The sequence below is a fragment of the Rhamphochromis longiceps genome, linkage group LG15 (assembly GCF_057381845.1).
Source record: "Rhamphochromis longiceps isolate RC_006_pf linkage group LG15, R_longiceps_female_GT1.1, whole genome shotgun sequence".
In the NCBI taxonomy this organism is placed as follows: Eukaryota; Metazoa; Chordata; class Actinopteri; order Cichliformes; family Cichlidae; genus Rhamphochromis; species Rhamphochromis longiceps.
In genome coordinates this window covers 18,756,315-18,770,566 of record NC_140571.1, presented here as the reverse complement: position 1 = coordinate 18,770,566, position 14,252 = coordinate 18,756,315, and the positions used below count along the sequence as shown (strand labels likewise).

General features: G+C 40.3%; 1 protein-coding gene across 5 annotated transcripts in view; it reads right to left on the bottom strand.

Moving 5' to 3' along the window:
• The window catches only part of LOC146652528 (dystrobrevin beta-like), a 49,511-nt gene that overhangs the window by 6,329 nt on the left and 28,930 nt on the right, over positions 1-14,252 (bottom strand). For 4 of the 5 annotated variants that reach the window (XM_085382742.1, XM_085382744.1, XM_085382741.1 and 1 more), the window contains 9 exons: positions 13,384-13,455; positions 9,576-9,653; positions 7,827-7,911; positions 7,620-7,699; positions 7,038-7,151; positions 4,537-4,633; positions 4,243-4,263; positions 2,906-3,059; positions 81-170 (listed from right to left, as the gene is read on the bottom strand). In XM_085382742.1, the coding sequence (XP_085238868.1) occupies positions 81-170; positions 2,906-3,059; positions 4,243-4,263; positions 4,537-4,633; positions 7,038-7,151; positions 7,620-7,699; positions 7,827-7,911; positions 9,576-9,653; positions 13,384-13,455 (791 nt within the window). The remainder of the gene's footprint in view (positions 1-80; positions 171-2,905; positions 3,060-4,242; positions 4,264-4,536; positions 4,634-7,037; positions 7,152-7,619; positions 7,700-7,826; positions 7,912-9,575; positions 9,654-13,383; positions 13,456-14,252) is intronic. The other variant, XM_085382745.1, reaches the window with a different exon arrangement.

Genomic DNA, 14,252 nt, shown 5'->3' with positions numbered 1-14,252 from the left:
AAAATCTAATTTCTTGTCCATGTTTAACAGCTTTGCACGCAAAACTACAACAAAAGGAGTGCGTTTCTGTTTGTGTGAACCTGAGTGAAGCTCTTTGACCAACGAGGACACGGTGTTGGTGATGGAGTCGGCTGCAACCAGGAGGTCGTTTCTCAGGTTTCTCCTCGGGCCTGGAGCAAAGAAAACAATCATTATTTTATCCAGCACTTGTATTTACAGTAATTAGACAGTTTTGTTGTTCCCTGATTATTTGTGCTGTTACTCTGTCTCGCTGTGGCAGCAGCATATAATCTGGTGTGAATGAAAAGAGCTGTTTAAATGATGATGGAAAAGAATAAAAAGGGGCTGAAATGCGAGCAGAGCAGACGTGTGAAAAAGCACTTTGAGGCCAGTTTGAGATTTGTGATGCTGGTGTGCTTAAATACAAGAGATTTAAATGTTTTTCCTCCAATTTTTAGGTAATGAGGAACCTGTTAAGCTCATTTTCGTCTTTGCACTTTTATTCTTAGTCTCTACTACAACAGCTTTGCATAATTCACAGCTCAAAATAATCCTTATTTGTCTTATGCTCAGTTAATTTCTTCTGAAAATTAACCGACTTATAGTTTTGCATAATTAGTGAATAAAGTGCAAACTGTGTGTGGCATTGTGACGGCAAAGTGCGTGTATTTATTTGATGAATGAGAAAATGTATAAAATGCCTTTATTGAGGATTCTGACTTGCTGCCGAGTCTCTTTCACACTGCTGGAATTGCAGCAGTCAGGACACCGAACACACACCAAGAATGCCTGATCAATCAGTCAAACCAATTTCAGTTTGATCTGCCGACAAATGGAAGTAATTTCTACGTCCATATGCGGGGCATATCCCTTCTCGTTATAGGGAAGGACACAAAGACAGAAGGTTAAAAAAAGATTTGACGAGGACAAACAGGCAGACCGAACTATTTATGCACAAAGAGCTGAGTAGGAACAACCTCAATGAGATAAAAAGACACAGGTGAAGACAATCAGTGGACACAGGACTCGAGAGAAAGCAAACCTCCAAAGTAACAGAATACAGATGTAAATCCTAACACAAACACCAACAGAGGAACAGGAAAGACTAATTCTTATAAAAAATAAAAATACCAAAACTAAACAATACTAGAGACAAAATTGTCAGGGCTCTGTGTGCGGGCAGGAGGAGAAACCACAGCTTTCTTGCTGGCAAAGAACAAAAGCATAAACCGAACAATGAAAGCTGAGACCGGAAACACACAGGCAAATCTGAGGGTATGACACGACGCTGAACACTGGAGGACACACACTATAAATACACATCAAGGAATGACGAACAGGTGGGAACACAGCCGGGAGAAATTTTACCTAACAAGACAGAGGAAGTGAAACTAGAAACACTGACATAAGACATAAACCTTCAAAATAAAACGGGAAACAATTCACAAAGACACAGACTTGACACTGAACTAAACCTATACTAAACACCAGGGCACAAGAAGAAAACATGAGAACTAAACCCTTAACCAGAATAAACTGAAACATAGATTTATAATAATGATCAACAAAGCACAACAAGGGAATCAGAATATAACCCATAATACAAAATCAAACCAAAACATAAGAACTCAAAAAGCTGGATCAAAATGACCCAGCATTTTGACAAAAATAGTAAAAGAACAGCAAGAGACTCAAAAATAAAACCAAACTAAAAGTAATGAAGTTAAAGAATCCAACCACAAAACACTTAATAAATACAAAAAATTACAAAGCAACTCAAAACCCGGCGACCAAAATAAAAAGGTCGCTGCTGTCATGGACAGCCTCCAATGCCACCATCTTGTTCTGCTCCAGAAACTCGCTGCAGGATCACATGAACCAGAACTTGCTTGCTACACTGATCTCAGACAACTGATATTTCTCAGTTTTTTTTATTAGCTGCAAATAAAAGTATTTCCAGAGGAGAAACTATATAAACCATTAAATGATAATTAACTTAAAAAAAAGCATATGTACATCTAATCTTGCGGTGCTTGCATGCATGCCACATGAATCCCATAAATCTGTAGGAAGTGCCGCCATATTAAGGAGATCCCCTGTGATGTCATACAGATGCACAGGTTGGAAAAAAAAACTGTCTGAGTCTGGGTTTTTACAACAGTTCGAGGCCTCAGGCTATGGGTCACAGGGACCACTTGCATATATGCTGATTATTTCATACCTCTGGCTACCCCTATTATGAGCATCCATCAGTGTAACAGTCTATATATGACAGAAAGCAAGGAAACGCATAATAGCTCCATTTTAAACATCAGTTTAAGAATTTATTTCTGTCAAGTGGTTTATATTAGAAGGTTTTACGGTGAACTGTTAATCAGGTGAGACTAATCCAAAACACAGCCTGGAAACTACTGTTTGTGCCTGTAGCTGACAAGAGGTTCAATAAATAAATGTGGTAAACACAGCTGGAATTACGACGTAACAATCCTGACGAGCATTAAAACTGGCAATATTTTTTTAAGCGCTACCGTGAGGCATCCATTTCCACGTCGTGCTTTTAGAAAAGCAGCTAAGCAGAGTATGTTCTCAAGCATGCACTACTTCATATGATTCAAAGTCTTAACAGGGAATTTGTAGAGCTGCTCAGACATGCAGTGAAACCACATGCAAGGCTTTTCGGCCCAGACCAAAATCCTAGCAGAAGCTTCCCTCAAACAGCTGAAAAAAGTGTTTTTAGACCTGAAAATGCTTCACTCAAAACATCAGACCCACTGTACTTTGTCTCAGCCGTCTAACTAAACAAAAACTCCCTCAAACATAAGCCTTTAATATCAAAGAAGGCAAACTACAAGACTCTTTTTTTTTTTTTTTTAAGGTTGCCATGTGGGAGAGAAATGAGTCCTACCTTGAGCAAAAGCCTCTTGTACATCACCTCCCACCCCAGCGAGGGAGTCCTGAGGAGGATACATGTGTGCCTGGGAGGGTACAGCACCTACAGAGCGGACGGCTGACGGGCTCGGCCGAGAGGGAGAGGAATGAGAAGAGCCGGCTGCCTGCGCCTACAAGATGAGAGGAGTTATCAGAGCTGGTTAATGTTACTTCGAGAAGGTTTTAGATTACAAGATCACACCTTTTGCATTTTGCTTGAATATACGTCCAGTGTGTGGACTTATCTAACTTAACCTTTTAGTTTGGATAACAATTAATTACTAGAACCAGCTGACATGGCTTGGGCATCTGAACAGGATGCCTCCAGGCACGTCCCAGGTGACCTGCTTAAGCTTGATTTAGACTTCTGCGGTAAATCTACGTTCTAACCGGAAACCAGTTTTAACCCTACATCACAACCTTCCGCACCATTCAAGTCATTTGAATGGCATGAGGTCGCGTCGACCCAAAATATAGTAATATTTCTCAGGAGGTGAAGGTCAGGTTATGGCATAGGATTAAACAGAGTTTCCAGGTACGTCGTAAGTTAGGACGTAGATTGCCTATAAGTGGCATAAAATAGAAGAAGTTAATTATTAACTTAAACGACGAGGATGAAAACGAGACCAGAGTATTACAAAAACAGGCACACTTAGAAATGGATGGTTCAGGTTAAAAACCAGGCTTTGCTTGACTGGAGTCATCACAAACACACTCACTCTAAGGTCACTGTGTTTCCAGAGTTGTTCACTTGCTTTGTGTTAGCATGTTGCCTGTGCAAGTGCTTGCAAAGAGTCATGAGTCACCTTAGCGGCTGTTGTTTCTGGTGTGATTGTAGTTTGCACTTTACCATGACACTCTGGGCCTTTTTATGCGCTGAAAATAAAAGTAACGTCCAAATCGCTGCTCATCCGCTCAGCTATTTTCCTCCCTGCACATGAACTGAAGTCAGCTGATTGTTGTGCAAGTGTGCAGGAAAAGGGAGTGTTTTGGTTTCTTTTCTGTCGTGAAGAGGTTTTCAATCTTTGCTCACCTCCTGCCCTACTTTCCGTGATTTTTTTTCCTCTTCCCCGAAATGACTTTAAAGTTTAAAGACTGGGTTTGTGTGGCGGAAGCATCGTGACAGGGATCGCCAGAAAAATAACTGCAGTGATGCACATGGAGAGCGCTCTGAGGGCGCGATCAGCCACATTTAAATCATGTACAGGCCTGTTTTTGATTTGACTTTTTGATTGCATGTGATATTTCAGGTGACTAATAAGGACTGAATCCCACAGTTACTTCAGTGTTTCCAACAAAAAGGTATGGACTTACTGCCTGTCGCTGTTCCTCATCCTACAGGGACCACAACATGGGCAGCCGGAAAACAAAGAGGGCGGAAAAGAAGAATGGAAAACAAGAGGTCAGACACAATGAGAGCCAGAAAAGTCATAGAGGAAGAAACATCAGAGGGGAAAATGAGGCTTGTTACTGCAAGGACAGAAAGAGGGGGGTTTGAGGAGCAAGGGAGGCTTTGCCCTCTAGTGTGAGAAAATACAAACTGCTGGAGATTTAAATCAGTGTGTGTGTGTGTGTGTGTGTGTGTGTGTGTGTGTGTGTGTGTGTCACCTTGAGCAGCTTCATCAGTCCTTCCAGCTGCACCATCAGCTCCCTCCTGCTCTCCTGCAGCGACGACATCCTCTGCTCCAGTTCGTCTTTCCTCTGTCTGGAACACACACACACACACACACACACACACACACACACACACACACACACACACACACACACACACACACACACACACACACACATTACAAAGGCTTGCTGAAGACAGGAGCTGGAGTAAAAATAGATTTAAGTCCCAAAATGTGGAGAAGATCAGAAATGCAACATGGAAGAAAAACAAGAGATTAGATTCACAGTCCTGAAGTGCTAAAACAATCTGCAGAAGCAGCTGTGTGATGAGGTTAATAAATAGATGAATAAGAGAGGAGAGATGTTATTGAAGAGCATGTAGGAGAGCCTTTCCAGGGAAAAAACCAGCTAGATTACGTGAACTTTTAGTCAGAAATCCTCAATGTTTTGTAAGATGGCAGGGAGAGAAACACCAAGTCTGTTTGAGGACTTCAAATTAAGATGAATATATACACAAAAGTGCACTCAAAATACTGATAAAATGCTCTGCAGCAGCAGGGCTTTCTGGAAACAAAGCTTTAACAGCAGGCATAGAGTTTAACATTCACAATCTTTTCCCACCAAACAGTATGCGGTCTGGATGAGACATTAAAGCGAAAGCAGAGCTCGTCTTTCTTTCCTGGCTTCCCTTCACGTGGCAAGATAAATGAGTAAATAAACAGATTGAAAACAAGAGTCTGACTCATTCAGTAAATAGAGTTTTGTTTTATTGTTATCCCAGAGTAACGCTTTACCCGCAAGCTAGCCAACAAGTTCGCCAACAACCTCAGAAACGCCACTTTATCTGTATTATTTAAGATATAGCTTAGCAGTTTTCTCCAGTAACAATATCTAGCTCTGAGTCTGTAGCGGAAACACGAAAGAGATTACGAAGACAGTAATATTACTGATTACAGGCTTGTTAAGACATGAAGATGGGTACCAAATTAACTCTAGTTGGACATAGCTGGTGTGGTCAACCATTTATTCATTAAGTCCTGTCCTGAAGAGCATTTTCACCGCTGTCATTATGAACAAGGGGTGGTTGTGACTGAACCGGAGGACCCTGCGACAGTCTAAAGCGTGCCCTACCTTACCCTCCTTTTTGACTAACGGATACCATAATTTACAGAATGATCACCACGGTGCATTCAGTAAGACTGGAAACTAGTGACTCATAAAACCAGACCAAGGGCAAGAGGGAAAATTGCTGGCAGATTCACTTTGCACTGGGTGACATTTTCTTCTTTTTTTTTTAACCCTAATCTCATCCTGTAACAGCTGGAATAGCCTCCAGCTCCCTGTGACCCGAACTGGAAAAAAGATTACGAAAGAAGATGGAGAATTCTGAAAAATTGGCCATCAGAAAGAATGCAGGTTTTCAGTAAGAGGAAACACTAGAAAAAGCACTATGTTAACTTCACTGCAAGACTACCTCATACTATTTTAAATTTGGAGAGATTTTACCTCATTTGGAATCATGGCCACCAGGAGGAAGTAGAAAACTCCAGACAAACAGAAACAAAATAGAAAAGATGGGCTCTTCGGTGCTGAATCTGAAAAATGTTTACTCTACTGCCGCCATGTGGCTGTTTTATCAGGTATGTTAGCGTGAAAACTGGAATAAAAACTAAAAATCTAATATAACAGCTCTGTTTCACACTTTAAAATATACACTTTTAAAATATTCGACCGTGGTTCAGGGGGTTTGGAAACTCATCTTGTAACCGGAAGGTTGCTGGTTCAATCCCCTGCTCTGTCTGTCTCGGTCGTTGTGTCCTTGGGCAAGACACTTCACCTATCGCCTACTGGTGTTGGCCAGAGGGGCCGATGGCGCGATATGACAGCCTCTCTTCTGTCAGTCTGCCCCAGGGCAGCTGTGGCTGCAACTGTAGCTGCCTCCACCAGTGTGTGAATGTGAGAGTGAATGAATAATGGAATTGTAAGGTTCACGATAAGCGCTACATCTATATGCAATCTATTACTATTATTATTATTATTACATATTTAAATTTCCATAACATGCTGGAAAAAATGCCTGACTAACATCTCTCAGGGCAGAAATGTTATCGTTTACGTCAAAGCCAGGCAGTTTCCATCACTTTCAAGTTCCTCTCCTCTGCTTGAAGGACTTGTTTTTACTGAAAACCGCAATAAGTGCGTTGGAAGGGATTCCTTCTTTGGTGTTTTTGTGAACTCCACCATCTGTTGGTACCATCTGCCATAAAGAACTCTCCCTCTGCGCCACAGAGCAACACGGCAAGTTTTCTCGCCAATTCTGACCGCGGCGGTGTGGCAAAATCCGGAAACTATAGCGCAGCGAGCGAAAAAGCGATTGTTTGTGAAACATATTTTCTGTGGGTGTGACTGACAAAGTTAAAAGATGTACATTTTAACTATTATATGTATATTTTCTGTACAGAAACAGCAGGTCTCAAAGGAACTGCGTTCACCTGAGCAGACGGAGCTCGGCCAGCAGAGTCGGGTTGGTGCTGCTCTTCTCCGGGCTGGTCTGGCACGCTGCGTCATGCTCTGCACGGAGACGTTTGATCTCTGCCAAGATCTCTCTGGGAAATGAAAATCACACGGGTCAGCTGAAGCCTGATACCACAGTATTTTAGGAATGAACAGCCTGCAAATAAGCGGGGCAAGATGGCGAACTTCAGCAGGCTTTAGAGGAATCTTTTTTTGTAATGATGCACAAGTTTAATTTAGAGAGTAAAAAACAAACAAGCTAACAGCCAGACCACAGATGTTCACACAAACAGTGCTTTTATTGTGAAAGAACAAACTGTAAAAACTGATCATGCCCCCTTTAAAGTAATTACTTGGTAACGGTTAATCAAATATACGACCACAAACCATTCAGCTTCTTTCTGTCACTTTTTATTGATTTCGCTCTCATATATTAACCTTATATCTTTAAATAATTACATCTTTTTTTATTTGTATATTTTATGAGACCTTAAGCTCGAAAGTTTTTCCCCCCCCAACAAGTTAAATTCTCCACCTCGCTCCTGTTCACATATTTCTACCTGTTTTTAGACTCCAGCTGAGCAATGAGCTCCCTCTTCTGTTTGTTCGCGTCAAAGTTGATGCTCCGCGTCGGGATCACCTAAAACACAAGCAAACGGTTGATGGGTTTCATGTACAAACCAGAACAAGATCCCCGTGTAGTCGGAGCATATGCATGCATATGCACTATTAAAGTTAAAGGCTTAGAGGAGATGCGCTCGACTCACTCCTGTGCCTTCGGTCTCTGCCAGTCGTGTGGTGTAGCGAGCGATCAGTTTGTGCTCGTCGTCTTGCCTGCTGGGGCTGTCAACACTGAAACACAGGAAATCTCTAATTTACTGAGTCTAGTGTAAAACTGTATTTAAACCAGCAAAGAGCATGACGCATGAATTTAATGCAGGTAAATATGATCACTTTTAAGTTTTCAGAAATAACCCATTTAAGTACATAAATGTGGTAAAATCTGTGTCTCTCTGCATCTCTTTATCTCTCAGAAAATACTTTTAGGAAAACACCTCTTTTCACCATCTGTGTAAGAATGAAATGCTCTGAACACAGACAGGAAAAAAACTACAGAGTTTGTAGCTAAGCATGGCTCAGAGGGTGAGGACACCCAATTTTTCAGGAAGCATTGGAGGAAGCACAATTAACGGGGCAAATTTTTAACTAATAAGTATCACCAGTAAACGTCCCCAGGTGATTACTTACACCAAGACTGTACATCCTGATGTGGGGACATTTTGGCTTTTTAGCACCATATACATCATTCTGCTCTATAAAGTGTTTTATACTTTGTTAAACAAGCATTTTATTGGTTGTACTGTAAAATAAACCTAGTGTCCGCATATGAGGACCTTTTTTAATTAACTGCTTTCTGCTGGGTTAAATTAAGATAGCTCCCAGATCAGGTTTTATATTATAGTTTGCTGATGCATTATATCATTAAACAAGCATATATTTGCATAACAGTACATAAAATAGCTTTTTCTGCCTGTGGTGTCTCACCTTATTTTGTAAACATGTAAAAGCAATTTAATATTTTTCATAACACTGTTAGCAGGTTAATGTATGAATGAGCACTCAACACTTAACCATTTGCCGTGTGCGTGTGTGTCAGATTATTTATTTTAAAGCAGGCAATGTTTTTCTTGTGTTGAAAAAAATCCTCAGAGCTAAAACAGAAGACTACAGGAAGAAGGAAGCTTTTGCTCCTTCTGGTTTCTGAATTTAAAAAATAAATGAATTACTTCATAATTTTATTTGGTCTGTATTTTATAATGCCAGAGACACACTTCCAAGACTGCTAATTGTCCTTTAACGGAAATATTAGGCCGATATTAAACACTTCTGCATTATTCCTGATTCTCCTAGATAATATTCTATATTTTGAATTGACCCCATCTCTGAACTGAGGCCCGATATCTATTTTATTTAGCCCACACTCCTGGTTTAATTAGTGCTTCTCACCTGTTAGGATTAGTACTAATGCTTGTTTTTGTACTTTGTTAATGTTTTATAACAATGACTTATTGCATTATTGTGAAGCACTTTGGTCTGCCTTTGGTTTTAAATGTGCTATATAAATAAAATTGTATTGTATTGATATTTTAAAAATGTATCTGTGTGTTGTTTCCAATGTAAGGCAGTCATAACTGTAATTTTCTTGTATTGCAGTATTAAAAAAAAAAAAAAAAAAAAAAAAATCCAAAACAGGATTTTATTGTAGATTAGAAAAGTTATTACAAAACCTGGGCAAATGGAAATCATCATTATTACAGGAAAACAAACTGAATTAAAAGCTAAGAAGTAACACATTAATTTAACAGGTTATTCTGTAGCTGCAGATTTCTCTCTTCATAAGAACTATAGCAAACTACAGTATTACACTTGGCTTCAGCTAAACTGTGCAGCACGGTGCCCTCCTCCTTACTGCCTCCCTGACTCCTTTACGTAACCACCCCTCCCTCCCTTCTCACCGCGGGCTGCCCTGGAGGCGATTCACATACGCAGCGATCAGAGCATGCTCCTCGTTCATTCGCTGAGCCGCTGCCAAGCTGGACGGACACAAAACAGACGCAGAGTAATCAGCCAGCATCAGATAACAGTCTGTCTTACAGGAATTACATCAGTTTAACTTCAAGTCAACACAAAATCTCTCTTAATAAATGTGCATATGAGTAAAAAGAAAGAATATTTTCATAACACCTGAAAAATGCATGTAGATTTTTATATGCAATGAATATCTTTTATTATTTCAATTATTCACTAACATGCAATGTTTCTTATTAGTTCATTTTTGGTCCATAAAATGCTAAAAGAAGTTCAGAAGAACCCAACGCACCAGAGTTTAAAGTGAGCCTTTTTTGCTTGTTCTGTCATATTAATCCAGTGCTGGATGCTCATATTAAACATGACTAATAATCATGAGGTCAGTGTATGTACAAGCCAGACATTCAGCCACCAGACAGCTTGAAAAGCTTCGTTTCACACAGTTTTTTTAACTACTGCAGCAGCTGGATAGCGTAGTCGTAAGACCCCCCATGCTAAAAACCAGCCCTGGAGCTGCGCGGCTATGTCTGCAGCCTGTCCGCAGTTCAGGACACAAGCATTTCACTGCATGTTCACAATGTTGCACTGTGTATGTGACAAATAAAGTTTGCATTTATTTATTTATACTGGCGATGTACGATGTCACAGAGGGGATAGCCCTAATATGGACGTCTCTCCTCTGCCTTTTAAAGCTGGTTGTGAGGGACAGCCAATCAGAAGAAAGTTGGATCAGTAAACATTGAATAAGGCTTAGTCTGAAGTGTGAATCACGCCTCTAACGGCACATTTTTCCACTGATTATTACTTAAATGGTAAATGGCCTGTATTTATATAGCGCTTTACTAGTCCCTAAGGACCCCAAAGCGCTTTACATATCCAGTCATCCACCCATTCACACACACATTCACACACTGGTGATGGCAAGCTACATTGTAGCCACAGCCACCCTGGGGCGCACTGACAGAGGCTTCTGTCAGAGGCTTCTTTGATTAACCTTATTAACCTCTGTGAACTCTTTTTTTCATACCAAATATTGATTCACTGTGGAGGCTCACCTTCATGTATACAAACCCAGAGAGGGTGGAGAAGCTAGCATTCCTAAATCTGCACCAACTTTTCCCTTCAGCTGTTTTTTTAAATAGCTTTGCATCCTTTAAGTTACCACTGTCCACTGTGTGATTGGTTTACGGTAGGGCTGAACGATATATCGCATTTGCGATAATATCGCGACATGATCAAGTGCAATTTTCTAACCGCAAAGGCTGCGATTATACTCTGGACATGTCCAAATTCATGGGCTGCATCCTCCTGAGGCCGCATTTGTAGACCGATTACGTCACAGCGACGCGCCGAAGGCTGTCCAAATTCGTAGACTCCTCCGAATGTAGCCGACAAATGCGTCCTCCTTTTCCCCGAATTTGAAGGATGGGTCGGGTGTGTCCTTCGTGGCCTACCATATCCCAGAAGTCATAGCGCGGCCCAGCCAAACTCCAGTTTCCAGCAATGGCGGCCGCTACTAAGTTTTAAAATTACTCATACTAATCTTTCTGGGTCACAAAATAAACTTTTAACATATTTTCAGGCGAGAAAGTAGTTGTGTAAACATCAAATATCTCCTCGGTTTATCAAGATATCCCATATTTGCAAAAGTGCTTCGACGTTTTCAGAGGCGTCTGCTACCCACCAGCTCGACAGCTAGCCGGGAGCTCGAGGGTTACTGATGCGGCCGAGAACGGCACAACTCCCGGCACATCATTTTCAGATCACCGCGGAGTTTCGCTGCTCGGGTTAAACGTAATATATAAGTCACTTAGACAACCTAAAAATGTTATTGTTGGGATTTTTTCAGTGTTTTGTTTGTTCGTGAGTAAATCGGTTTGGCTGAGATTAAAGTTATTAGATTAGATAAAATAAAACTTTATTAATCCCCCGGGTGGGTTCCTCCTTGGTTTTCACACAGCTGACTAAACGTCAAACAGAAAACTTATTAAACAGAAGTATGAGACAGTCGAGAATTTACACCAGTGTCTGGTTATATTTTAGATAGCAAGAAGCAGACGGCCGAGTTTATTAAACTCCACCGAGACAGCGGTGACGCTAATCAGAACTAGACCGTCCAATTTCACGCCTTTAAATTTTAAAGGCGTGTTTGTGTGTGTGTTTATACAATTGCTATTATGTTTGCACTTTATGTGTAATGTTACTGACTGCAGAGATCAGTAAGATGTGTGTATTTTTTATTTATTAGTTTTATTTATTTAATATTATTTTTTAATTGAATGACTGTCTAGTAGTTCACAGATGTCGAAAAACTGAGTGTGGTAAAGCCACTGGTTTTTTTTTATGTATATTTCTGCAATCTGCACATTGTACTGACTTTCATTTTAATGTTTACACCAGGGTTCCTTGTCAGCACTTTATGCTCAGATGTTTGTAAGCTAAAAATAAACTATTGTGTATGTTCAAATATACTGTTGTGATTGAAGAAGTTAAATAAAAATGTCAGTCATCAATTCATGCATCACCTCATGTCATCATAACAGAGGTCTGTCTTCCAGGAAAGAACAGTTTAAAATTAATGTAATATAGTATTGGCCATACTATATGATGTATTGCTTGTCTTTGTTTAATAATACAGAAGACAAAGACCTTAAAAAATAATCGCATATCGCATCGCAATCGCAATATTGGGGCAAAAAATCGCAATTAGATTATTTTCCATAATCGTTCAGCCCTAGTTTACGGTGTTCTCTCTCCCTTGTGTTTTGATCGATTCTTCCTTATTTGTGATAAGTTTTGTAAGCAATTATTTCTGTACTATTAAAATGTCTTTTGACTGGAGCAGTTTCGTGTAAAGAACGGAAATAAGGAGCTGCAAACGAGCATTAAAAACTATTAAATCATCTTTCCATCCATCTTTTTCCACTTATCCAATTCAGGGTTGTTGCGAGGCCGAGAGCCTATTCTTACTCTTACAGGACGAGAGACTTAAATACACAATTTTTTCATTACTTGCAAAATAATAACGGTCTAAAATCTTACAAGCTATGTAGTGGAGTACGTGTTTTGGTTTTAGACATACACCTGTATGGTGGTGTCAGAGATGGCTACTGTCGGCTTGCAGGAAACTTCACAAGAAATGTAATAAATGTAAAAGTAATGGAAAACTAAACTTTTCTTTTAACTTGCACTTAATTCAACAGCTCTTTCACAGTGTCAGATCAAAGACACTGCAGACTCCTTCACCTCTCCACCTGCTTCCTACTCTCACTAACCTATGACAGCATCGTTTTACTGGCGTCGAGTTGGGCTGAATCTCGTATTAGTTTTTATTCACCCACCACGAGCCCTTAAATCGCTGTGAAGAGTTCACATCTATTTTTAACTGCGTGCAAGTGAAGCGCTCATGCTATCGAGCCCTGTGTCACCAGTATAGACCCTGTGCTGTGTATCCACGCAGCTAAAAACAGCCTCTTTATTTCTGTTAACTCATGATTCCTTTAATGTGAAATTACTAATAGAACAACCTAGTAAGCTTTCACTTCACCCAGTTTGCCTCACACTTCAACTCGGAGCTGTGATTTATTGAAACAGCAGCTGGCCAACCAACTTGCCTGACACAGTGGTTAAGGTCTTTATTTGCCTTGAATATTAGAGAAATATTAGTTTAAACAGAAAAAAGAAACGAAGCCACAAGATTGCACACTTTTAATCAGCTCTAATGTCAGTCTTTACCTTTTCGAGGACTCGCGAGCTGATGAAGACAGCAGCATGGCTTCACTGGTGTTCCCAACGGGTCTCGATGGTCTGAACAGACAAACACAAACATGCGTTAGAGGCTTATTATCAACAGAGTTCACACGGAGGAAGGATAGCGACGTTAAATCATTAAACTGCCGAAGCCTGCCTATCAGAAAGCACGCATTCTTACGCTCCCATTCACACAGTCACACACTCTCACATGCTTTTGAGTGCATTCATGCAACAGTGAACTGTAAAAGGTCTGAGCAAACACAGACAGGCCAAAGATCAAACGAGGGAGAGAGAAAAGAAAGTAAGAGAGGGAAGTGGAGTGAGGGCACATCCAGAGGAAAATTTTAAAAAGACTATAAATAATCACATTTTTAAGTCTGAAATTGAAACTGCATTTAAAAAAAAAAAAAAAAAAAAAAGCATACTCACACCCGCGCTAAATTCAGCCTGTGTGTGCTGGCCTGAGTATGAGCCTAACGCCTGCAGGTCTGCAACGACCTGGTCGGCTTCAGTGTGGAAAATTAAACAATGCCGATACGCCACAGGGGGCGGAGCAACCGAAGCGTTTGGATATACAGAGGCGGGACTTTTGCTTGATTTACGTTATCTGAGTTTTCTAGGTAATGTAAAATTTTGTAGTTCGAATAGTTAGCTTTTAAGCTGTAGATGTTTCACTTCCTATTGTGAAAGTGTTTAAATGTTTAACTGTTAAACATTAACATCACGGCTACAAGAAAGCTTAATCTTTTTTGTTCTCTTTGTCTCTCACATCTAATGCGAGGAGGCCTCATAGTGAATATTCCTCCATAGCTTCAGTGACTTTAGAGGCACAAAGAGACAATAGTATCTGT